General features: G+C 41.8%; 2 protein-coding genes across 2 annotated transcripts; one reads left to right on the forward strand and one right to left on the reverse strand.

Annotated features, from left to right (window-relative positions):
• Window positions 1-124: 124 nt before the first annotated feature.
• LOC125253298 (putative nuclease HARBI1) lies at window positions 125-1,817 on the forward strand (the record flags this gene model as incomplete). The annotated part of the gene is made up of 4 exons (XM_048167216.1): window positions 125-557; window positions 627-742; window positions 839-950; window positions 1,045-1,817. Coding segments are annotated over 4 exons (1,032 nt in total), but the record flags the coding sequence as incomplete, so codon positions are not given.
• A 4,148-nt stretch (window positions 1,818-5,965) lies between these two features.
• slc22a21 (solute carrier family 22 member 21) lies at window positions 5,966-26,507 on the reverse strand. The gene is made up of 11 exons (XM_048166449.1): window positions 26,073-26,507; window positions 21,228-21,331; window positions 19,934-20,088; window positions 19,508-19,679; window positions 16,568-16,694; window positions 15,399-15,496; window positions 13,448-13,662; window positions 12,543-12,725; window positions 7,475-7,601; window positions 7,298-7,369; window positions 5,966-6,705 (listed from the first exon to the last, which is right to left on the reverse strand). Exons 1-11 carry the CDS (start codon window positions 26,460-26,462, stop codon window positions 6,645-6,647), a joined length of 1,704 nt encoding a protein of 567 aa, XP_048022406.1. The 5' UTR covers window positions 26,463-26,507; the 3' UTR covers window positions 5,966-6,644.
• Between the last annotated feature and the right edge of the window lie 942 nt (window positions 26,508-27,449).

Consider the following 27,449-nt stretch of genomic DNA (forward strand, 5'->3'; position numbering starts at 1 on the left):
CCTGGTTTCCTTGTTTCTGTTTTGGTTTGTTGTTTTTGTTTCTTGTTTTATTTTTGGAGTGTTGTTTGGATGCCGACCCCTGCCTGTACTCTGATTACGCTTTTTGGATGCCCTTAATAAAAACTTTGCTGACTTGGATCTTCCTTTTGCCTTTCTGTTCCGTGCACTTGTGCTGAGGAGAGCCTTCAGGCGAGAAAGGGTCTTCAGGGACCGGTTGGACCCACTGGCCTTCCCTGATGACCATCTATATGAAAGATACAGGTTTTCTGCAGATGGCATCAGGTATCTATGCAGACTACTGGGTCCCAGGATTAAGCACCGCACTGCACGGAGCCATGCACTGAGTGTGGAGCAAATGGTTTGTGTGGCCTTGCGCTTTTTTGCTAGTGGAGCCTTCCTGTACTCAGTGGGGGATGCAGAACAGCTGAACAAGGCCACAATTTGCCGCACAATAAGGAGTGTGTGTCTGGCTATCAAAGCATTAGCAGATGTCTTCATCTCCTTCCCTGGCCACAGAAGACTCTGTGACATGAAAGAGGAGTTCTATAGGATTGCAGGTAAGAGGATCTACAAATTACAGGACAACTGTTAACACATAGTAGGATACTCATTACTTTGTGTGACAGGTTTCCCCAATGTCATTGGTGCAGTGGACTGCACACACATAAGGATAAAAGCCCCCTCAGGTGCCCATGAGGCCGATTTTGTGAATAGGAAATCCTTTCACAGCATTAATGTTCAGGTGAACATAACTTTTTGATATTGTCCATTGACGAACACTCTGCATTGCCAATGATGTGCATTGATTGGTGTAATATTCCTCATCTTATGATTTCAGATGGTCTGCAATGCTGACTGTGTGATCAGCAATGTTGTGGCAAAATGGCCTGGCTCAGTCCATGACTCCAGAATCTTTCGGGCCTCTGAAATCTATCAGTGCCTATCACAAGGTAAGCCACACAACCCCTATTTATAACCATCATGGCTGTGTCAAGAATATCACTGTGTTTATGAGGTAGTAATGATGAGATTTTGTGTTGACAGGTGAATTCTCTGGTGTGTTGCTGGGAGACAGGGGGTATGGCTGCCAGCCTTTTCTCCTGACACCTTTCACAGACCCCCAGGAAGCACAGCAGGCCTACAACCATGCCCATGCCAGGACCAGGGCCAGAGTTGAAATGACCTTTGGCCTCCTGAAGGCACGCTTTCACTGCCTTCACAAATTAAGGGTCAACCCTGTTAGGGCATGTGATATTACTGTGGCTTGTGCTGTCCTCCACAATGTGGCCTGCCTGAGGAAGGAGAGGGCCCCCAGAGTGCCACCAGCCATGGACTGGGACAATCCGGCAATCTTCCCTGATGACGACAGTGGTCGGCTGCTGAGGGACCAATATGTGTTGAATTATTTTAGTTAGTATGTGTGCTTTCAATTTAGGTAAAAAATGTCCTGCTGTGGCAGAGGAAATAGGGTTTTTTTGGGTTGGTTTTTTTACGAATTTGGCCTCTTATGATGTTTGTGCGGTATACTGTGTGTAATACAAGGCTGCAGGGAGGCTACTGCATCCATTCATTTGTCTGTTCAGTTGATGTGTATGGATTTGTCCTGCATTTATTTTAGTGTGCAGACATGCAGGGTGTGTTATATACAGACCTTTGAATGTGTATGTATCATTTTGTATAATATGCTTTGATTCTGTGCTTTCCATCTTGTAGAGTCACTGTGACTTCAGTTTCGAAAGGAGCTGATAGTTTACCTGCTTTGTTTTGTCCTTATTCAATAAAGGAACATAATGTTACACATTGTGTTTTTATATTCATATGGAATGTGTATTTGTTTATATGACAGAGTACTAGGGCCCCACTGAGGAAAAAGGATAAAGTCATAAATTTATGAGGCTGGTTCTTTCTGCAGAAAAGCAACATATTCTTTTTACAGTTTTGATAGTTATGACAATGTGATACTTCATATTCTGGCACATCAGCATGTCTTTGTTTATGAAACCATACTGCAGTACAATTTCACGAAATGCCCCACATCTGTCATTTTAACAACTGTCCTCCTTTAAAACAACTGGTTACAATATTATGACTTGACTTTTTTTTTTTTTTTTTTTCCCTCTGTGGCCCTAATATTCTATCATTTTATATATAGCCTTATAGTCTATTGGAAACTGTAAATTATCTAATGATAGCAACATCATCTAAAAATCATTATTTATCCAAAATGATTGAAATTAATGATCACAAACGTTTAAATAATGACAGTGGGTCTAGTTATATGTGATAACAATGTATAGTGAGCAGTGAAATAACTATTGGTTTCCATTTGTGGCGACTGCTGACTGACATTAGGGATGAGATTAAATAGATCCTGGAATTTAGCCTGGTCTGGAGCAGGCTAGCTCCACAGAATAAATCTCCATGGTAATTTATACCATAACATATCCTCCTGCCCCCTATCCAGCTTTAGTGCAACCGGATTAGGGATCAATTGAGCCAGGATCACCAATATATCCTGGCTTAATCCCTTATCCTACTTTTGTGCAACAGGCCCCAGATGGCGCGATTTATCTGGATAGTTGTTTTGTTGTTGTTGTTGTTGTTGTTGTTGTTTTTCAAGCCGGAATGAAAACAAGCGAAATGAAATAGGAGTAACGAGGCTATTTTTAAAATGTAAGGAGTAGAAAGTACAGATAATTGCGTGAAAATGTAAGGAGTAGAAGTAAAAAGTCGTCTGAAAAATAATTACTCCAGTAAAGTATAGATACCCGAAATTTCTACTTAAGTAGGGGAGAGCAGGGACGAAAGTAACATTTTTCACAAAAATGTAATTTTAAAAGGTAATGTTTTAGACAGCGATATATTTTTGCTGTGGTCAATAACTCACATGTGTGGTCTATCAATACCAGGTGGTATTTTGTACAAATGTAGAACGGCTTCAGTATAATTTCACTTTGAACATAAGTTGCACATTGTTACTTTCGACCCCGTCAGGTGGGACGAAAGTAACACACAGGTGGGTCAAAAGTAACACAACAATACAAGCTAGATTTTTTTGTGCTAGTCTTGTTTTTATTAAATATACCTGACCATGACCTTGTTCATAAGTAACTGCAAACATATTTTGTCCTTTATCTTTGCAAAAAAAAAAAAATATTAAATTACATTTTCATTTCAAATTGAGAATTTCAGGTTCATCAAATGTTTCAAAAGTAACCTGACAGTACAAACTTGAATTGTTTAGAATATTTTTGGGGGGCAATGTCAATTTAATTTATAAAACATTTTTTCAACAGTTTGAACAATATGAAAATTTAATTAAATTAGCATAATATACATTCTCAACATAATGTAGCAGTAGTCATGTTTCCAATCCAGCTGTTTTTATGCATACATTCAAAATATGCATAAAACTTCTGAATAGAAACACTGCAAATTCATAGGTGGGTGTGGAAAAACTAAGGTATGGCTAAAAACTAAATGTGAGTATGGTAAATGTAAACAGATGAGTGAATAAATGGTGATATACCGAAATCAGCAACAGATATGTCCAGAAACGCCCTCTCATAAACATCTGGCTGAATCAGACCTATGTCTGTTTTTCTGACCCTCACCCTTGGCATATTCTGCTAGTATAATACAATATGAACATGTTTTAATAAATGCTGCAATGCAGAGAAAGCCACCACATTAGCAGTGGGACAAAATAAACTCTTGTGGTCACTGCAGCGGGACGAAAGTAACAAGTGTTACTTTCGTCCCGACAGGAACATCTGACATTTAAACCCAAATTACTTTCATATTGAAAAATACTGACAAGTCAAACTTCAGGATGTGTTACAGTACTAAATAACCTGTAGATTGATCATTATTGTGACGCATGAAAGGAGAAACACAACTTGTAATTAGAAAAAAAAGTACCGCTTCAGAAGTTTATTTACTGTACTCGAAAACAGTTTTCCTGACCTAACCGCGGGAAACGATGACGAAATCACATGATATTTGGCAGCTCCGTCAAGGGTTGCGTGCTGAACATGGTGTCATAACTTGAAATGCGAATGTAGTCGGGGCTCTGAGAAAATCGCTTTGTTACTTTCGTCCCGCGTTACTTTTGCCCCGGTTCTCCCCTAAGGTAACGAAGTATTTGTACTTCGTTACTTGACACCTCTGGCCGCTACTAGGGCAGATGTCACGCTTTCATTCCGGTGAATGTTTTCTAAAAGTCAATTATTTATAGATGCATGCCTTGAGGAATTGACTACAAAAACGACTGAACATGTGCACATTTTTGCCTATGATAAAGATCCAGTGCAGTGAAAATGTTACTGCGGGGCATGTTGTCACAATAGAGACTTGCATTTTATTCCAACTGATTTGAAAATAATGCCTATGTTTGAGATAACCTAAGAAATAGGTTCCACGCCATGTATTTAATGTCTGTTAAAGGAATGGCTTACAGCAATATTGGGTGCAGTATTGTATCAATGCCAGAATGGGATATGGTAGTGATAGCCTAAAGGTCTAGAGCCCCAGAGAAAAAATACCACATGCATTCCGGTAAGTTTGAATTTCTGGAGTTGAAGTGGGCTGTTTGTGAGCATCATTACTTATACTATGCACCATCCTTTGCTGTCCACACTGATAACAATCCTCTTACATATGTGCTCACCACCACCAAACTGAATTCCACCAGGCACAGATGGGTTGCGCAGCTTGGCGACTTTAACTTTTCCATAAAATACCGGCCGGGTTAAAGTAATGCTGATGCGGACGGTCTGTCACGCATGCTGCTGGACATCAACAAGTTTATGAAGCAGCAGGGCTTAAAAACGAACAAAAAAAAAATGCCACTCCGAGCAGAATCGGTATTTTAACGTTTCTGTTCCAGCGTTCCTACTGTATAGACTGTAAACCGGTTTGATTAGAAAAAATAACATGTAATAATGTTATTTTAATAATAATACCATAAAGCATTTTATTTATCAAAAATCAAAGAGAGTGTATTTGCCGTCTTAACCAATAGGCCTACAATTATCTTTTATAACAAGATTCTGTCCAAATGTAAACCTTTTAAATGAAAGGAAAAACAATGGTTTATAAATTAAAGTATTTTTTTCAAGATGTTTGCAGCATGGTTAAAAATACTGACACTATTCCTGAGAGGAAAAAAGATAAGTCACATAGGCATATACCTCACATATTTTATTATTACATTCAGAAATAATGATAATAAAGTTATCGGTAAATAAAGTAAAATGTAAAAGCCTAGCCTACATAGCTTTGTTTATGTTTGTAAACATAAATTATGAACAAAACTGCCCTATATTATTTTACCTATCCACTTATGTACTTCACAACAAAACCTCTAAAATGAACAGTTGGACTATTCAGGCTATATAAACGTCAAGCCAAAACGAATAAAAAAAATTCTCTTTTCTTTTTAACGCCATTCCAGCTTTATTGCTATATTCAAGGCGAGAAACAGGTTTATTTATTAGAAATAAAACTAAATAAGATGCAAAACAAATGAATTTAAAGTGAATCTGTAGCCTACCTTTCTCATTCGGCAAGAATCCAACTGTTTTCATTTTCGAGACGAATGCTAAACTATTATTTATTATATGAGCTTTGTACTTCACTCGCATTATCGATGTAAAACATCATCCTTCACATATAACAGCAGTAAGTGGTAAACAGCAGATTGTATTACAGAATTGAATTGAGCAGTGTAATGTTTGGTTGATATATTTTATTTTAATATTTAACAGGCTGCGATATCAAGTAAGCAATGCAAGAATTTGTGCATGCGCATGTGAGGCACCTGCTGGATTTGTTTTTCTTCTTTAGACATGAAACTGTTTCCATCATTTATGGTCATACAGGTAAAAGCAAGACATAATTCATACATTGCCGGTGGCGCGAGTCTCACAGAGGAGCTTGGAAGGATAAAAGGAGGAGCGACGACAGTGAAGAACGCGCCAGAGCATTTAGCTTCAGCATTCAAGTAAGTAATATATTCTCATTAAAGCTACTAAAGTTATTCAATCAAGAGCAGTGAGTAATTTTGTTTTTTCTTTTGTTGTTTGATTCACATTAACAGCATATACAGCAGTAGGCTGCTTTCACTTTAATACACAGATCTAATATACACATGTGATTTCTTTACTTGCTGTTTTTGTTCAGACATCCGAAGCCCCTGCTATTGGTATGATTCATTAACCTGTGGACACAACCACATATCATCCAAACCATCTCCAAGTGGACGACAAGAGATCATTCATCATGAAAACCATGCATGAGGTCTCTTCCCATTAAATTACATGTAAAATGTCATATATTCCTCTTTAGCGGGCACTGCAAGGCATCATTGGCTTCTCATTTTCAAGACTGAAATTAAAATCATCAGTGAAGTGCAGATTACATAACTTAATTTCACATAGGTATGTTCCATAAGAGGATGAGTTGTATATTAATCATCCCGCTGTTTGCTTGAACAGTCTGACCCAGATAAATACATATTCATCCCTCTTGAGGTCTTCAGCAGCACAGCAAAGCCAAAAACACTGCATGGGCATTATATTCAGATAAAAATATGTGTAGAAATCTAACGCTGTTCACTGCAAGTCTGAGTTGCCCTCTGCTGGTCAGATTTGCTCCCGATCAAACTCAACTTGTGCTGAAGTGCTCTCAGATGGTGGAGAGGATCTATAAAGAACAGAAACACATGCCAAAAGGGATCATGAATCTCCTTTCAGTGTCAAAATGTTCTCACTATCCTGTGAATGTTATGATATTGTATACAGACACACACACATTACTCACACACACACACACACACACCTACTCACACACAAACACACACTCACACACGTCTGGACTCTCCATAGATGTAATGGTTTTTATACTGTACAAACTGTATTCTCTCCCCTTACACTAACTCTGCCCCTAAACCAACCCATGACAGAAAACTTTCTGCATTTTTACATTTTCAGAAAAACTTCTTCACAAGGACCTCAGTTTGAGTCCCCATGAGTCTGTGTGCATTCAGGTTGAAGTCCCCACCAAGATAGAGAAACATGTACTCTCTCTCACACACACACACACAAAGAAATATGTTTGAAAAGTTGAGGCTTTATTCCAAAAGATATTAAAATTTCTGCCTTTATTACAGTGAAAACCAAATAGAGCCATTACAAACCCCCCCCCCCCCCCCCCCCCCCAATTAACTACAGCCTTGGAGTAAAAAGATTTATTTGCAGAGCCTTCATAATCCTTCATAATCCTTAATAATCCTTACAAGTTTTCAGACTCATGCTCCTCTTCACATTTACTGTTGGTTGGACTGTAGGTAAAATGTCTTTTTTTAGACCTGAAAAAAAAACAAAAAAAAAACACAACATAATTATTTAGTATTATGTAGAGTACTGCAATTGCCACAGCAAACAGCAGGGGGCGCTGCTCTTATCAGGCTTACCAAACCACTCTCTGCATGTGACTGATAGTCTCTGGTAAAGGTGATCCCAGACTCTCCGGAAGCAGAAGGCTGAGCAACCCGGAGAGAACATTCAGACTGCCGATTAAGATGTACGGCAAAGAGCCTCCTGCAGCAAAACAACAAGAGACACTTGAACAAATGGTTTTGATAGGCATGCTTGAGAAATTGACAATAAAGACATTATATATTTTGATCTTTAACTCTTTCCCCACCGTTGTTACAAATCTTTTAAAATAGTAAAGCATCTCCAGCTCCAAAAACAAGCCAAGAAGATCTCCATAAACCAGAAAATGCAGATAGTAGTTGCTTAATCACAATTAAAATAATATAAAATATTCAACAGCATATATATCAAAACTGCCAAACATTAAAAATAAAATGTCAAACCACTTTGGAATGTGAAGAGGAAATGACTGTGAAGCTTTGGGAGTGTTGATTAACTTAATCTACTCCTATGATTTTCTCATTTTTCTGAATCCCATCAGGACAAAGTTTTTGGCAAAAACGTGATTTTCTCAGCTTATAGTTAGAAATGTTTTAATGAAACCCACATTCAAGTGTTGATAAAACCTAGAATGACTGAAGCAAGAATATAAGTTTTTGTTGTTGTTGTTTAAATGTACAGGCGGCATTCTTTCTTTTGATTGACTGTTTACGTATATATGCAACAAAATATTCTGGGGGCCATGCAAGTTTTGTGAATATGATAAAAAATACTGATGCTAGCTGACAACTTTAAAAAAAGAAATGCTGGTGGGGAAAGAGTTAATAAGCATCGGTCATTAATAGTCTAATTTTAAGTAAAAAAAGTTCTAGAGTCCCTTCTCAAGCTGTTTTCACCTCTTAATTCTGCCAGTTTGTTTAGCAGTGCCACAAGGAAAATATAGAGGATGGCAGATGGAAACACAGGTGTAAAACAAGGGAACACAGAGAACAGAGACACAAGCAACTGCATCAGGGAACAAAAAATGTCTGACAAAGACCAAGGTTTCCAGATGCTCTATGGCTAACAAAAGACACAAAACAAGAGTCCAGGTGGGTGGTGTAGAACAGGAGATCAGGGGAATGGAGGGCCAGATCCGAGAGGTCGAAGCGGGTCAGGAGACTGAGGTGGAGCAGGGAGCCAGGGTAAAGCAAACAAAGCAGGGGCCAGGGCAGATCAGGCCAGGACAGAGCAAACGAAGCAAAGAACCAGGGTAGAGTGGGGAACCAGGGCGGAGCAAGCAGAGCAGGGGCCAGAGTGGAGCAAACAAAGCAGAGAACCAGGGTAGAGTGGGAAACCAGGGTGGATCAGGCAGAGCAGGGAGCTAGGGCAGAGCAAACAAAGCAGAGAACCAGGGAAGAGTGGGGAACCAGAGAGGATCAGGCACAGCGGGGGGCCAGGGTGGAGCAGGCAGAGCGGGGCACCAGAGAGGAGCAGACAGAGCAGGGAGCTAGGGAAGAGCAAACAAAGCAGAGAACCAGGGTAGAATGGGAAACCAGGGTGGATCAGGCACAGCGGGAGGCCAGGGTGGAGCAGGCAGAGTGGGGGACCAGAGTGGAGCAGACAGAGCAAACAAAGTAGAGAACCAGGGTAGAGTGGGGGGCCAGGGCAGACCAGGCAGAGGGGGGAGTCAGGGCGGGGCACCAGAGTGGAGCAGATAGAGCAGGGAGCTAGGGCAGAGCAAACAAAGTAAAGAACCAGGGTAGAGTGGGGAACCAGAGAGGATCAGGCACAGCGGGGGGCCAGGGTGGAGCAGGCAGAACAGGGAGCCAGGGCGGCGCAAACAAAGCAGGAAGCCAGGGCAGATCAGGCCAGGACAGAGCAAACAAAGCAAAGAACCAGGGTAGAGTGGGGAACCAGGGCGGAGCAAGCAGAGCAGGGGCCAGAGTGGAGCATACAAAGCAGAGAACCAGTGTAGAGTGGGGAACCAGAGAGGATCAGGCACAGCGGGGGCCAGGGTGCAGCAGACAGAGCAGGGAGCTAGGGCAGAGCAAACAAAGCAGAGAACCAGGGAAGAGTGGGAAACCAGGGTGGATCAGGCACAGCGGGAGGCCAGGGTGGAGCAGGCAGAGTGGGGGACCAGAGTGGAGCAGACAGAGCAAACAAAGCAGAGAACCAGGGTAGAGTGGGGGGCCAGGGCAGACCAGGCAGAGGGGGGAGTCAGGGCGGGGCACCAGAGTGGAGCAGATAGAGCAGGGAGCTAGGGCAGAGCAAACAAAGTAGAGAACCAGGGTAGAGTGGGGAACCAGAGAGGATCAGGCACAGCGGGGGGCCAGGGTGGAGCAGGCAGAACAGGGAGCCAGGGCGGAGCAAACAAAGCAGGGAGCCAGGGTAGAGTGGGGGGCCAGGGCAGACCAGGCAGAGGGGGGAGTCAGGGAGGGGCACCAGAGTGGAGCAGATAGAGCAGGGAGCTAGGGCAGAGCAAACAAAGCAGAGAACCAGGGTAGAGTGAGAAACCAGGGTGGATCAGGCACAGCAGGGGGCCAGGGTGGAGCAGGCAGAGCAGGGAGCCAGGGTAGAGTGGGGGGCCAGGGCAGACCAGGCAGAGGGGGGAGTCAGGGTGGAGCAAACAAAGCAGAGAACCAGGATAGAGTGGGGAACTAGGGTGGATCAGGCACAGCGTGGGACCAGGGTGGAGCAAGCAGAGAGGGGGACCAGAGTGGAGAGGGCAGAGCAGTGTGCCAGGGCAAAGCAAACAAAACGGGGAGTGGGAAGCCAGGGCAGAGCAGGGAGCCAGGGTGAAGAAAGTAGACGGCATGGAGCCAGGGTAGAGTGGGTAGCCGGGGTGGAGCAGTGAGCATGGGCAGAGCTGAAGAACTGGAGACCACCATGGTAGAGCTGGGTACTCTATCTCTATCTCTCAATGTTGTTTGGACCCCAACATTCTTCAAAATATCTTATTTTGTGTTCCACAGAAAGAAAGATATACATAAAAGAATGACATGAGGGCAAATAAATGATGAGAGAATGTTAATTTTCAGGTAAAATAAACCTCTCTTGCACAGTTCTGAAGCGAACAGTTTTAAGAGTTTTTACACTACCTTCTGTGTCTCATCTACCTGACATTATGGGAATATTTTTCTCTCTCTACATCATTTGTATAGAAACCTGGTTTTGACAACTAAATTGTCTCACATATTGACTGGGAAAGGTCCCAGCATTACCTACGGCCAGTCCATCCCTTGTGCAAATTAAATCCCTTGAAGCTGTATAAATAAAATTAGGATACTATGATGTAGATGAAACTTCCTACAACTACACTCCAAAAATTATTTTCCTAGCCAGTATTTTTTTGTTTTGTTTCCAGTACAAATATCTACCATTCTTAAATCAAGATGCATTTACTGGAGAATCAAAATGACTTAACATATTAAGTCTTGTTTTCTTAAAAATCTAAATTAAGTGAGGTTTTGCTTAAAAGAATAAAAAAATATCTAGGACAGCCTTCCTGATTACACATCTTGAGAGACAGAATCCTTCCTTACATGAGGAACTACTTCAATCACAGTAGATGTAGGATTTAGGAGATGAGATAGAAGAGTGTAACGTCTGGACCAATCAGCCACACAATTATTCATTGTATTTAATGAATTACCCATAAACTCACTCTCACTATCAAAGTTCTCTGAACTCATCCCCCTAAAACTGTAACCAGCATCCCAATGTTGCTAGCACACAGGCCAACCTAGGTGTCCTGTTACAGTTATATGGTACTTTTATGATCCAGAAGAATTCTGGAGAGACTAGTGACTCATTCTTCCTGAGAAGGACAAATAAACTCTCTTAATCCTATGTATTCTCTATATAACCACTTGGGAAATGTATAAACATGTATCCAATTTTCCCATCTCATGACTTTCCTTTTATAGGCTTTATTCTATGTATTAATTCTCTCTTTTGAACTATTTTGGTATTAATGTTCCATAGTTGCAAATGTATAGTTAACTGAGATCACATTGGCAGCATGTTTGGTATCTACGGACTCCAACTTTAATTTCCTATTTGGTAATTTATGTTACATGTTACTAACTCTGTGACATGTTAGAATTATAGGAAGCTAGAAGGTTATTCTCTCATTCATCCAATCCAGTGTCTTATGCTAATATCTTGCTACAGAACAAAGACTCGTAAAACTTCCCTCTGAAAGGGGAACTCCTTATTGGCTCAGACACCTCAAGAGGGTGTGACATCTTCACCCCTTATATTCACTGATCACAAGGAACCCCCTCTCTTCCTGCTCGTCCTCCTCTTCTTTTCTTTTACTGACAAATGCTGACGTCAAGATGATGCTTTAAGAAGCTAGAAGCTTCTAAGGAACCCCAAGCTTGTGCCAGGCCTCGGCCTAGACCTTCCATTCACCAAAGATCCTCTGAATCCAACTGGTTCTCTTTCATCAAGACAATATCAGCAAAGATTCAACGGGAGCCTCCACAAATTGCATCAGGACAGTTTTAATTCAACTTGGAGAGACATGCAAGTATCAAACTTAGTCTCATTATCGGATACATTGAGTATCCTTACCCCTTTGAAAGAAGGGCCTGTTAAAACTAAACTGATGGTTTGCTCAAGGCTGTTGATCTGCTGAAATGTACAACAATGCTGTAACCTCTTGCTTCCTGTACTCTGCTTTAGCTCTCTCTCTCTCTCTCTCTCTCTCTCTCTCTTGGTAAACTGTATGCATGTATGTGTGTGAATGTTAGAGTAGTTTAAGTGTTTAGTCTAGTTAATAAAGTCTTGTTCATGTCACACGTAAGGTTGTCTGTGTTTTGCGCTCATATACGGGAGTCCCTATTCATGTCGGTCCTGACTACAGGCTTTTAGTAGAATAAGATTGTTATTTCCCGTAACCTGGAAATGAACATTTCTTAGAATTAATAAACAATTAACACTGTGTGTTCATTGAACAACAGGTTAATTTATTGTAATATTAATTTTATTACATTAAGTTAATTTTATTAACTGATTAAAATATTAATAATTAATTATAACTAGTTATGATTAATTATTCATATTTATTTTGAGCTAATTTGCTACAAGAGATTACAGAGACTAGAGTTCAGTGACCTGAGTAGAGGATGTATGGTGCAGAAATGCTGCTGACTTTGGATGCCATGGAGCAGGTTCCTAAAGCCGTGTTCCTCAGAATGGTGGGGTAAAGCTCTGCACTAACTGGGTACACAATCGCAAATGCTGCTGTCAGGCCGAACTTTCCCAGCATTACCAGAGAAATGGTAACAGAGCTCATATCTACAGGTTGAAAAAGAGACAAAACACTCCATTCAAAGTTGACCAAATACTACAAAAATTATGCTCTTCCTCAGTATTTTTGTCTTATTTTTCAGCACAAATATCTAAACATTCTTAAATCAAGATACATTTACTTGGGAAGCAAAAACACTAAAGATATCAAGTCTTGTTTTCTGGAAAAATGTGTCACAATGAAGTGAGTTTATGCTTAAAACAAGAAACAATAACAGCCCAAAAAAAGGGAAAACAAGATTATTTTTTCTGACCCCATTGGCAAACATTTTTCTTCTTAATATGTGATTTTGCTTCTGAAGTAAATGATTGATTAATTGATTGATTGATTATTGCTTATAATTTAATGCCATGGCTATATTCATGAAGAGAAAAAAGTGGAAAAATAGAAAAAGTAAATAAAAATTAAACAGCAAGTTAAATGTATCTTGATTGATGAATATTTAAATATTTGCACTAGAAAACAAGACAAAAATACTGAAGAAAAACATCAATTTTTTTCCCACTGTGAAAAATCAAACACATCATTAGACGGACAAATCCTCATAACCATGCTGTTATGCTAAAGTTTGTCAGAAAATCCAGCATATGGTGACAGTTAATAGGATTAACACAATCAAAAGTGTACACTAAACCTTCTATTTATCTATTTCTGCTAATACACATCTTTTAATGAATCTATCATACCACATCACAGTTAAATTTCTCACGCTGTGGTATGAGGTGTATGAAGAGAAGAACCAGTCCTCCTAATGACAGGGTGGAGGACAAGCAGAGGCGGCGTGGCCAGTGACGGAACATCAGCCAGGCCACGATGAGCGCAGGCACTTCCACTACTGCTGACAGGAGGCAGTTCAAGTAGATGTTACCATGCAGACTGGACGTGTTCAAAGACAAGGCACTGTATCCAATCGAAACAGTCGACCTAACAGAAGGAAGTCAGCGAGTGAAGAATAAAATGCCATGATTTAAGTTTCTGTCATATTTCTAATCAATCAAGCAAATATATGACATTAATGGCATTAATTCTTTGAACATCTCAGATCATGCTGGTGATCATGAGCATCAGCTTTTGTTCATGTTCCTCCAATACTGCAGAAGAGATGCAACAAATACTGACACGTTTGCAAAGTCAAGCTATTCAAATCAATTTTAACTCTGGATTTGCCTTGTTATGCTCACTCTTAGAAAGAACGTTTCTATATTTAGTGGCTAAAAGTGATGGCAGCCTAGGAAAATTGACATCTTTATATTTAGGGGCCAAGGCACATATTGTAGGCACCTACTGTATATGTTGGCATTCTTTTTTATTATTATTATTATTTATATATATTATTAACATTTTTGAAAGATTTTGTAAGCAATTTCCGCATTCTCTGGGTCCCAAGAGGTCGAGGCTGGCAGTGAGCAACATTATGCTTTGCCACTCTCAGTCCCCTCTTTCATCGCCAGCATGTAGCAGGGTGTGGTTCGAGGACACAATGTCTTCTCATGCACCCCCTGCCAAACCATGGAGCCAGGTAAGTGTTGCACTGCACACTCAGACCCCACTCTGGGTATATCTGTGGTTCCTTTGGTCCTGCTTGTTTGGTCACTGGGAGGCTGGTTAGCACTTTCCAGCCCGTCGCGCTGGCTTATTCTGACAATCAGATCCAGCTATGCGATTTAGTTAGCCTGGTGCCCTCCCCAGGTTCAGCAGCATCCGTTTCACCTCAGTGGTGAACGTAGAGGTCCCTGTCCTGTGTGTAGAGATCACAGTCCAAGCATTTTGTTTCAACAGATGCCTGATACAGTCTCAATACTGCTGCGGGCTCCTGGACAGGACCTTGACTTCAGTGGCATATCAATTGTGCCATTTTTCTCAGGGATACCAATTTTTCAGTCACTAACTTAACTTGTAGTGAATGACTGAATGGGAACGTCTAGGTTACTAATGTAACCCCTGGTCCCTTAAGGATGGAATGGCGAGGTTACATCCAGTCACCACAATCCCTGTATTCACCACTGAGTGACCGGGCACTGCTTGGCTCTGCAGCAAAAACTTGGTGAGCATATCTTTGCTCACTTTCTATATACCTGCAGCACGGGCGTGGTTCACGATGCAAATCTCACTCATCAATGTCTACTGGCTGGTTCTGTTAACACTCGAAGATGACAGGGCTCCCAGGTGAGATCCCAATTCGTTAGTCACTGACGTAAAATCTCTGTTCCCTCCTTCAGGGAATTGGGGTTACATTAGTAACCTAGATGTTCTCTATAGAACCTTACTGAACCTTTTTTCTAAGAGTGTGGTAAAGACAAATGTTATTGTAAATTAAAGGCTCGACAGAAGAATTTTAACTAATCCAGACATCCAGTGTATGTTACAACATAATGATTACATTTCAAAACAGCTATGGATATACAGATGTGCAGTTTGCCTGAATAAATAAACTAACTAAATGGTACACAAATCTGTATGATGTAACTGGATACTTATATATGAACTAATCGACATCTTGAACCAGATACTGGCTGTAGGTCATCCAGGTACTTTTAGCCTACTCTTTTGTGAGTGCTGTGAATCCAGTCATACACTGTTTTTTGCCCACTATATATTAGAGAAGGATGAGATTTTGGATGCAGCCCATGTGTATCTTGAGTACATGTAAATGCTCTCACCAAACCAGGCACAGCAGGACAGTTATGCAGCAGATGTTGCAAGACTTCACCAGGTCACAGAGACTGTAGGTCTGCAACTTTCCAGCATTTTCCCTTGACTGTAACACACATGTCACAACAAACATGTCTTGTTACACAGCACTGTCAAAACACAAAGTAAGTTAAAGACCATCTGATTTCTACAGCTAAAACAACATGATGCATCCTTATGTGGACAATAATAAGAACATTTAAGAGAAATGTAATATGTTTATGTTTTCATGGAGTTAAACATGTAAATAGCACTTTTAATGTTGTGCAAGTATCATGAGATTGTGGTCATTCATTGGCATGTAATTCTCCTCAGAACTAGATTAGTGTTTAAGATTACTTGAGCATCTGATCTGGATTATGAACTTTGGACTTTTAAAAAGGCTGTTCAGTAGTGTGACTTGTTTATAAGAGTTGTGAAGTAAATTATATTATGGTAGATGCAATTATAATTAGGGCTAGAGTAAATATTGTTGTCGGGTTTGCTGATGGATTACTGATTAAGTATAATATACTGAAGCTAATGCATTGTCATATTAGTAAGTGCATGCATTTAAATGTTGCCATACTAAATAGAAATTGCTTGTTGCAAATGACTGCATATGTGTTACGGATCCCCTGTGTAAAGAAGGTGAGGGATGCAGGATACAAAGCACATACGAGTTTACTGGAAGTAAAACAGGTAGCATACAGCGTAACACATACAATAACCGACACAGGATGAACAGAACGGGGAGTACAAATACACAGAGTAATCAGGGAGCTAAACAGGTACAGGAGGAGGAAGTTAACTAATCAGGGAATAACGAGAACAGATGCAGACAATACAGGACATATTGGTGACAATATGCTTGCTTTAACCTGTTTATGCATCAGCTTGCTTCCGCATGGGTTTATTACATATATCCATGTGCAGTAGATGTGAGATAGATGAAACAAGCCTAAATTATGGCATGCTTTCACAATGCATTGAACTCTTTCAACTCCTCAATATATGACCCCTCTAGTAGTAAATCAATTTAGACTGAGTTCAACAGAAAATAAAAGGGGGTGAAGAGCGTTTATCATATGGGCATATAAATGAGACTGTTTAAAGCACCGTGTGCCATTTGAAAAGCACAGGCCGGTGTGGGTTTCACCTGAAGCAGGGGGAAAATGACATCAGGGGCTTTAACCCCGTTCATCTTGGCAGCCTTTCTCAGAATTGCCTCGGCCTCGTCAACCCTCCCTTGAGACAGCAACCATCGAGGAGACTCTGGAATAAACCTGCAAACAACAACAACAACAACTATTCTGAGATATCAGGACCAGATCATTTATTATACTTATTTAATGCAGCAAATAGAAACTGAAATGAAATTCAATAAGGTCGCGTATCTCACGGAGGAGCTCCGGAAGCATAAAAGGAGGAGCGATGACAGGACAAGAGGACGAGAGGTCCAGACCTGGATTTGTGTTATGTTTTTATTATGTTTTTGTGTACGATAGTGTCCGTGAAGGACTGCCGCATTAACTTTCATTTTATTATTTGTTTATTTTATGATTATTAAAGTTGTTAAACATTCACAAGTTCCCGCCTCCTTCTTTCCACATCTATTTACCTTGCTACAGTGTTGAAACTGGCGTTTATAGTAAGGGGCAGGACATTTCCAAAACATGCGTGAAGTCCTTAAACAATCACAACTGCTTCAGCCTGTCAGGCTTTGGGTAAAGGGATGAGGCGAGGACTCAGAGATGCAGAGAAAACAGGCTTTTATTTAACAAAATAAATAAATAAAACGAAAACAAATAAAAACTACCCCATGGGGGAAAACAAGTCCGGCCTCTGGACAAGGCAGGACTGGACACAGTAACTGGATCAGGCAGAGCAGGACACAAGGGGTACATACGACAATGAACTGGCAAAGGACTGAAAACAAGAATAAATAGGGAGCAAAGCAGGTAACGAGGAAGGACAGGTGTGGCAATTGAACAAATAATCAGATAACAAGAAGGACGTGGTTAAGACAATAGACAGGAGAGCACATGGCACATAGAAACAAACTAGGAACTGCATGCTCACTCTAACCCTAACCAGCCAGCAGATGTGACACCAGCGTCTCGCTAGTAAAGTTCTGATGGATGCAGATTGTAATCAAGTTAAACACGATTGCAGAAATACAGTTTTTAAGAAATACCTTTCATCTGATGGTTTACTTTGCTGGATAGTTAATGATGAGAAAATGATTGTGTTAAACAAGTTAAATGATGTATGCTTAATTTCACAATAAGTGCACAATTAATTGCACAAAAAGGGTGGTCTTAACCACGATTAAAAATTTTAAACTATTGACAGCCTTTTTATTAACATTATTAAAGATTAATCAATGCTTTTAAAAATATATTGCTCAACGTTAGTGTTACAGTTCTCTTCATTCCCAGACTCCATCTCCCATTATCCTCCTGTTTCATCACCTGCACTCTCTTCCTCGTCATCTCCTCATCATCACTCATCACCTGCACCTGGACTTGATCATCTGCACACCCTTTATAATGGACTCACTCCCTGCACACCTTGTCTCATCTATTGTTAGTTTATGTGTGATTGTTGTATCTTTACTCCTTTGTTGATTAAAATACCCGTTATTGTGGAGGTCCGTGTTTGCCTCGTCTCTTCAACAACCTCACATGTAACAGAAGATCAGACCTCACAGCTGGACTTCTACACAAAATATGGGTATATTCCTAGTTCCAGTACCCCCAAAGAGCCGTTGACGCATGCCTACTGCGGAGGATCGTCTAAGGACTTCTAAACAGGACGGCCGCCCACTGGAGAAGTATGTGGAGGAATTCGCTGAGCTTTCTAGTAAGGTGAGCTGGCCAGATGCAATTTTGAACATCTGTCTGGATGAGGATATAATCCGATATTTTGAACCTGAATGTCTCTTTTCCCTAGTTAAGTCTATTCATTTAATTTCTCTTTCTGAGTTCGAAATTGGAGAGGTTCCAAGGAGATTGTGTTTTCCTCATCCAGCTCCCTCAGAAATACGGCCTGGCCAGTTCACCATCCGCCGATTTCCTCCACCTACCACTGCAGTGGGCATTCCCCGGGGCTCCTGCCTGATCCAATGCTTAAGCTGTCCAAGAAGAAGTCCACCGCGAGGCTGAGGCGGCCGAAGAGAATCATCGCTGCCTCACCAGTGCCTCCAGCAAAGGCTGCCTCCAAGCCTGAACCGCCACTTCTAGTGGCGCCTCCTCCAATACCCATGGGGCTTTTAATTGAGTACAAAGGGATGTCCTGGACTCCGTCTCCAGACCCCTCTCCAGCAGTCCACGAGCCCGCTCCAGGCTTCCACGAGCCCTCTCCAGCCTTCCACGAGCCCACTCCAGCCTTCCACGAGCCCTCTCCAGCCTTCCACGAGCCCTCTCCAGCCTTCCACAAGCCCACTCCAGCCTTCCACGAGCCCGCTCCAGGCTTCCACGAGCCCTCTCCAGCCTTCCACGAGCCCTCTCCAGCCTTCCACGAGCCCACTCCAGCCTTCCACAAGCCCTCTCCAGCCTTCCACGAGCCCTCTCCAGCCTTCCACAAGCCCGCTCCAGCCTTCCACGAGCCTGCTCCAGCCTTCCATGAGCCCACTCATATTCTCGACAAGCCCTCTCCAGCCTTCCACAAGCCCTCTCTGGCCTTCCACATGGCCCTACCTTCCACAGAATTTCCCAAGAAACCCCGCCATGTACCTGTGGGTGGGGAACTCATGGGCGGGGTTTCGGATCCACCATGGGCAGGGTTTCGGATCCGCCATGGCCTGCCAAGGCTCCAGACCCGCCATGGCCGCCCACGGCCTCTGACCCTCCATGACCGCCCATGGCCTCTGACCTGCCCTGGAGACCTCCGTTCCCATCTACTCCTCTCCCCGCACCGGCGTGAGGTCTCCAGGTCTTTTTGTAATGTTTGTAAGCATTTGTAGGTAAAACCCATCTTATTCACATGACCTTTATGCTACCTCTTTGCCAGGCAAATATTGACTATACAAACTATGACTGTTCTTCTGATGTCTGGTGCATTATTAAACAGCACCTGTCCCATAGCAAACACCTACCACCAAAGGGCTATGTAAAAGAATCCAGGGACGGTGAGGGCCATCAGCAACATTCTCCAGTCTCGCAGAAAGTAGGCAGCCAGTGGAAGAATCATATACCCAATTGAAAAGGAAAGACCCACGCCAAGAGTGGAGAAGTGGTCACGAATGGATGGGCTCAATATTTCCACTCCTAGGGGAAGGACATTTCATTAAAAATAGTAGTAGTAACTTAATCCAGGGTTTACAGTCTCAATTATTTAGAATATCTTTAAAGTATATTCTGAGACAAAAACATGCATTTGCTATGCAATTTTTATGTGTTAGTATTACAAATGTGCTGCCAGTCCTCATTTTCAATAAACCATTATGTGACTGAAAACAGTACAAGATCAGTTGCGATTATTCAATGCTAATATAAAATCACAGCAACTCAAAAGCCTTTACCTAAAACAAATGCTGCAACTTCATTTGAAATTTGGCCCATTCCAACAATGAAAAACAACAAGCAAAAAATCAACCAAGATGGGGAGAAGACTTGAATGAAGGTGAATACCGTCTGAATCCCCATGGTAACAAGCAGCACTATTTTCCTGCCAAACCTGAAAAAAGGAAGAAACAATACAAGTTTATTTCCAATAGGCAACATTCCAGTTTTCACGAGAGTGCAGTGAAGTGACGGGAGCTTTTTCTGATCACTTTCTGTATCTAGTCCATTCACAGCTTGAATAAGTTGTGGAAAATATGCATAATGATAACAATAGCAACACATGCAAACTATTTGTTAAATGCAAACTAATAGACCAGCCACTTGTCCCATGCCATGTGTCTTTGTTCTTCATTTTAATAACTTTTCACTTGACCTTTTTAAAAGAATTTTTTTTTTTTCTTAATGGCAAAAATTGTCTAATTTTACATGAATTCACTGTATTAAGTAATATGTTAAAACAACATTTTTCTCAATTAAGACTAAGAAAAATGATCCTGAATTAACCCAATGCACTGATCCCAGTGCAGCTTTCTTCAGCTTCTTTTGGAATTATTTTCATTGGCAGAGGGGATAAAACAAACAAATTAAATGGCCAATTTTTGTTTGAAACACTAATGACTCAGTATCACAGTTACACTTTATTTTAAGGTGACATAGTAACAAGTTACTACATGTACTTACTATAGTAATAATTATGCATAATTACAAGTAACTAACCCTGAACCTAACCATAACATAACTCTAAAGTACATGCAGCTACTTAATGTCATGAGCCAGGTTTGAGTGTGTCTGTGTTTTCGGGTCTTTTTCTTTCCTTGCTCATCTTTGATTTGTTTCAGCTGATCCTCGTTGCCTCTCACGTTCGCACCTGTTCTGTGTCTCTGTGTTGATTGCGCTGCCTACTTCTCCCTGTTCTCTGTTCTTGTCTGTCGGGTAACTCTTTAATGTTGGTGTGACGAGCTATCGCAGTCGCTCTTGTTGTAACGCTCCTCTGGGTCTTCTGCAGTCACCTGACACTTAATTAATATTACTCTGTAATTATTAGTATGTACACTGTAACTTTGTCACCTTAAAATAAAGTGTAACCCAATATCACTCTTTCAATCATACTGCAATCCTGAATATCAGTCTTGTCTTGTCTTGTTTATGCCTGGTATTACAACAGACGATCAGGACAATCAGGTTGTGCTTGTCATTAAATAATTGTAATATTCACTTGTAGCTTGTGGGAAAAAGTTGATGCTTTCTGACCTGTCAGAAATCTGTCCAGAGATGACAGAACCAGTCAAAACACCACAGAAGAAGAGTGAGGTGGTCAATGGAGCTCTCCAGTCATCTGAACACACCAAATCCCACTGCCATTGAACAAACAATACAGGGTTGGAATGGATTATATCCATTTGTAAAAACTAAGTTACATTTCAGTCTAACCCATGGAAGCCACTTGATTTACATTATTTTGATACTCCTTGTAACGAGGTTAGTAGATATGGGAAGAAGGAGGCGGGAACCGGCGAACATTGAACAAAACTTTAATCTCAAAATAAACAAACAAAACGAAAGTAATGCCGGCAGACCCTCGCGGACGTCTGCCGGCCACACAAACATAATAAAACATAACGTAAAGTCCAGGCCTGGTCCTCTCTCGTCCTTCACTGATGTCGCTCCTCCTTTTATGCCTCCGGAGCTCCTCCGTGAGAGACTCGAGGCCGGCACGCCTCGCAGGTGACGCTCATTATCACTCGCGTCACCGGCCTCGCGCCGTTCCCTCACGGCTCTCGCCCGCCCTGCTCGTCACACTCCTATTCCTGACTGAATAGAGGAAAAATAGAGACAGGGGCTAGTTGTCACATGGAGAAGCTTTAATACAGTAACTTTATCGATTTTCAGATAAAATTCCATTTACACAAATGTTTGTTTCCTGTGAAACCCATAGTTTAACTCAAAAATAAAGTTATAGCCTTTGTATGGGGCCTCGGGCGGCCATGGCGGTTCTGGGGCCTTGGGCGGCCACGGTGGATCAGGGGCCTTGGGTGGCCATTGCAGTTCAGAAGCCCCACCCACAAAAAAATCTTGGGGAATTCAATGGTGACAATAGCGGGCTCGGCGAAGACTGGAGCTGGAGTGGACTCGGCGGAGTCTGGAGCGGGCTCGGTGGAGACTGGAGCAGGTTCGGCGGAGACTGGAGCAACCATCTTGTCCGTAGACACTGGCGGGCTTGAGTGCGTAGCAACCGGCGGGCTTGAGTGCGAAGCAGGCGGAGGTTTCGGAATGCCAGCTGCACGTGCTGAAATCAGTGGAGGATCGTTCACACTGGACAACAATCCCCTCCACTCTCGGACGGGTCTCGAGACGTGACATGACTCTGGGCGATCAGCGGAGACGTGACGTGACTCTGGGCGATCAGCGGAGACGTGATGTGACTCTGGGCGATCAGCGGAGACATGACGTGACTCTGGGCGATCAACTGTGGCTTGACTTGGCTCACGAAGATCAACTGTCACTTGACTTGACTCATGAAGATCAACTGTGACTTGACTGGGCTCAGGAAGATGAACTGTGGTTTGACTTGGCTCATGAAGATCAACTGTGACTTGACTGGGCTCAGGAAGATGAACTGTGGTTTGACTTGGCTCATGAAGATCAACTGTGACTTGACTTGGCTCATGAAGTTCAACTGTGACTTGACTTTGCTCATAAAGATCAGCTGTGACTTGACTTTGTGTTATTGTTGTGGCCGCCATTTTGTGAGTGTTCTCCTTAGTGGCAGCCATTACATGATTCACTGTGGTGTCGCATTTCTCCGCGACACCCACAGTAAATGGAGAGCCAACAGACAATAAAGCATAATCCAGGAAATGAGTGAGGGAGAAACGGGTTGTTTATGTTGTGTCTGAGCACATGGCTTTGTCTGTGTTTGTGTTTGCCATGTGCTCCTCTGTTCCCACCTCATTGTTTGCTGTCACCACACCCTCTTGTTTAGTCATTGTTCAGTCCTCATTTGTTATTAGTGTTCTCACCTGTTCCCTGCTCCCTTTCTTGTTGAGTCCTCGTTAGTCTAAGTGTTGTCACCTGTTCCTTGTGTTCTTTGCCTCCTTTATATTGTGCACTCTTTCCCTTATGTCTTTGCCAGTTCGTTAAACTTTGTGCCTGTATGCTAGTCTTTTGTTCACCAAAGCTCATAGCGTTTGTGTAGTAGTTTCTTGTATCCATTTTGTCATTCTTGTCCTTCCTTGTTACAAACCATCAAACCACCTGTCTTGTCAAGTCCTGGTTCTGTGTCTCTGATCTCCCCCTGTCCTGTCCTACAGATTGAGGATCCCTGTGGCTGCTCTCTCTCCCTGCCAAGCAGCTAGACCGGTTCAGTGCCTGATCGTGTCTCATAGATCTAACTACTTGTGCTGTTTGATCCTGTCTGGCTCCCGCTACATCTTTGGGCCTCATACTGAACACCTGCCAATGCTCACCGGCCTGTTTACTACCTGGGCTGATCTCAGTGACTGTTCCCTCAGCGTGCTTGTCTTTGTGCCTCACCCCTTCCTACTTCCGACTGTGTTCACCACCTCACCCTCTATATCCGAGTCTTGTCAATAAACCTGTAAAACTCATCTTGCGTTTAAGTCCTCCCTCACAGATCCCTGACACCGGGCCAATGTTCTCCTGAAAAGCCGCTGGATCCATGTGTTGGCGAGGTCTTCTGTAACGAGGTGGGACTGAAGGTAAGATCCATCTGCAGGCTTTTATTAAACAGAGTTCTTAGTAAAACAGGCAATGGTCAAACAGTGGCAAATAGGTATGGCAGAGAGAAGGCAGAATCGTAGTCGAGGAACAGGCAATGAATCAGGGCAGGCAGATATCATTCACAAAAACCAGGAAACAATAAACAGTCCAAAAGGTCCAAAGGGCAGGCAGCAGAGATTCGTATACGGGGAACAGACAGGGTAAATAACGCTCAGAATTGTCACTGGAGTAAACAAGACCTTGCAATGTGTGTATGTGAGTTAGAGTCCTTTATAGTCCAGGTAAAGAGCTTCAGGAGTATGTGGCAATAGGTGATTGGTGGAGTTGAGTGCAGGTGATAGGCAAGGAGGATGCTGGGAAGTGTAGTCCGGAACTGACAGGATTCGTGACAAGGTCGTACCTATCAGACGTCACAATTTTGTCTATTTAAACGGGGAAAAATCTAAGATAACAATAGTAAATTATGGATTGCCGCAAGGATCAGTGTTAGGCCCTCTGCTATTTTCAATATACATATAATATTATAAGAAAACATGGAATTAGTTTCCACTGCTATGCCAATGATACTCAGTTATATATTTCAACACAACCAGATGAAATCTCTAAATTATCTCTAAATTATTGTAAACAGCATTTGACTTAGTATTGGCGTACACTGCTCGGGGAAGGAATCGGCTCCAGCTGTCTTGGTTCTTGTGGCAGTCCTCAGGTACCTCCTGATCTCTTGGATCTTGCCCTCAGTCTGGCCATTGGTTTGCAGATGATAGCCGGAGGAGAGGCTTTCAGAAACTCAGAGGAGCTTGAAGAAGGCTTGCCATACCCGTGAGATGAACTGAGGGCCTTGGTCTGATACTATGTCTTCAGGTAGACCAAAATGACGGAACACATGCGGCTTCAAAATCAGTGGGTAGGCCTTTCTGAGTGATTTTACAGAGCAGAGGGGAATATCAGGTTGATCAGTACCAGATGGAGATTGAGAGCGAAGGACAGAGGTTCTGAGAACTGGAGACAAACAGTTTTGATGAAAGGATTCACTCCTCCATTGTAGGATTTCTTCCGTATTCCAGTTAACTTGAGGTTGGTATTGTGACATCCAAGGATGTCCCAGGATGATGTCCGCGGTGGAAATTTCCAGCACCATGAATGAGATCTTATTAGTATGTAGACAGACGATGCGGAGCATCATGGTGGGGGAGAAGTAATTGATCCGACCATCGCTCGATAGGTTTCCCTTGGATGGTGTGGATGGTTAATTCCTGGGAGCAGCGTTTCTGCTTATCATTGAGTTTCTGGAGTAATCGGTGGGAGATGAAGTTCCCCGCTGAGCCGGAGTTGATGAGGGCTTGCACAAGTTTTTAATCCTATTGCATCATCGTAGATGACCATAAGTTGGCATACCTAATTGTTGAGACATTGCCGAAATGCAGTGAGCAGAGCAGTCCAGCCACTTGATGCTGCCACTGAGCGGAATTGGAGAACATAAGCGCTTAGAGAATGATTCCCTTGATGTAGGTTGAACAGTTGATCGTGAACAGAGAGCTTGTGTAATTATTAAAGAATAAAATTAAAGAAAATTGGTCTGTATAGCAACGTAAACCATATTTGTCATAACTTTGGCATATAATTATTAATTACAAGATGTAAAATAAGTCTCTGATGTCCCCAGAGTGTGTATATAAAGTTGTAGCTCAAAATACCTCAAAGATAATTTTTTATAGCATGTTAAAATTGCCACTTTTAGTGGTTGAGCAAAAACAAGCCATTTCAGCGTGGACCTTTTAAATGCAAATGAGCTGCTGCGATCGGCCTAAGAGGGCGGAGCTTCATGAGCTTGTTCTCCCCTGTCAGGATTCAGTCAGGATGCACTATAATGTCAGAAACTGCGAATATATGCTGCATGGAGATAGAACAGGTATAGTTTAGTTCAATTATGGTTATAACTTATATTGTCTTCTTGTTTTTAATCCACTATATTAGTACAGGCCTGTTGAACCGTCCGAATGATGGCCAAAACTTTACAGATGAGTTTTATAATGTTTATTGTACTTCACACAAAAGATGAAGCGTGTTTTCACTCTAGAAAATCACTGTAAGATCTTAATAAAACACTGCAAGCATGCATTAAAATATTATCCATAATCTCTCTCTCTTATCCTTGTATTATCACCAACACACATAGTGAAGAACACAGAAACACTTCCTTACAACTAACAGTAAACAAATGCCTTTTTGGGTGGTGCTTAATAAACTGGAACATTTTATATCCGTAAATAAACTCAGATTAGTAATGGCGGACTCGATGTGAACGCGCTCAGGGCGGTTCTGTCTGAAGTAAGGAGAAAGCATCAAACGAACCTTTGTAACAATGGTGGAGATGTATGTTTCTTTATCATACTCCCAGCCGTCCACACAGGCTTCTCGAGGAATAGACGAGACATTCACATCCACCCACGGGAGCAAACCTCTGTCCGAATAGTTCTTCACGATGTCCACTCGGTGTCTTGAGCATTTAGTGAGTTGAGAATCCTCGTCCAGAGGAATAGACGCGTTTCTCCATTCATCAGTGATGTTCAGAGCCGCGGGAATGAGGCAGTGATGAGCGGGTGTATCGCCAATGAACACCATGGATATCCCGCTGAAGCCATTGGGAATAATGCTCAAACACAAAAGAGTGAACACCGTCCTTTGGAAAGGCCCCCAGTCTCCCAGGAAAGCGGTGCTGCCATCGTAGTCTAGAGAGTTCATGGCAGTCGCAGCACATCTGTGACTTTCACAGGAAAGCAAGGCTTTATTTTCAGACACAGATGGGAGGAGACAGACTCATCTCACGTGCAGCTGCGTCACTGTATACTGTTATAGTATTCTCACAACTTGGTTGTTGCCTCTGCAGACATAACAGCTCCACTTTGAAATAAAGCGTGTATTCTGAATCAGAGATTTTGAGAAGTGTTTTGTTTTTACAAAGAGAAGAAACCACAACAATATCACTCTGTGAAAGACCAGAAGATATGTTGGTCTAGTTCAAGATACCGCTTTGTTATGACAAGGGACTGCTTGGTTGAAGTAGGATTATCTATGATACCGCTTTGTTATTAATCAGCGAAGGTCTGAATAGATAGATAATGTTTTTTTAATATATTATTATATATGGCATGTAGAATCAGGAGTTTGTGTCAGGGAGTGTAGAGTCAGGAGTCTGTGTCAGTGTGATAGGCCTATGTGTGTGTGTGTGTGTGTGGCAGGTGTGCATACCAATATCTATAAATAAGCTCCCTTCCTCTGGGCTGTGATAGTTGATACTTGGTTAATGAAAAGAGTCTATGAGAAGAAGAATTGTTGTGGTCCACAGAAAAGGAGATAAAATAAAGGAATGATTGTATGAGCCCTGTGGGGACAAGTGTGAAAGAAAAAGATTGTCCCATTTATTAATAAAGGACTTAATTTTTTGAATGTGATGACTGTGGTGAGTGTTGTGAATGTGAGAAAGAATTAGTCAAGATACTAGTTTTGCAAAATAAACTGGTAATAAAATAAATAATTTGTGTACTTAAATACACAAAATAAATAAGATTAATAGAAAAAGACTTATTGTTTAGAATTAAAAATTTTACAAAGAAATGTGTACATTAAATTGTGAGAAATATTGAAAATATTGCAAGTTATTGACTTTAAAGAAGAGTATAGTAAAAAATAAATAAAATATGTATATTTATTTTATAAATAAATAACTGA

This window comes from Megalobrama amblycephala, linkage group LG18 (assembly GCF_018812025.1).
Source record: "Megalobrama amblycephala isolate DHTTF-2021 linkage group LG18, ASM1881202v1, whole genome shotgun sequence".
Classification (NCBI taxonomy): domain Eukaryota; kingdom Metazoa; phylum Chordata; class Actinopteri; order Cypriniformes; family Xenocyprididae; genus Megalobrama; species Megalobrama amblycephala.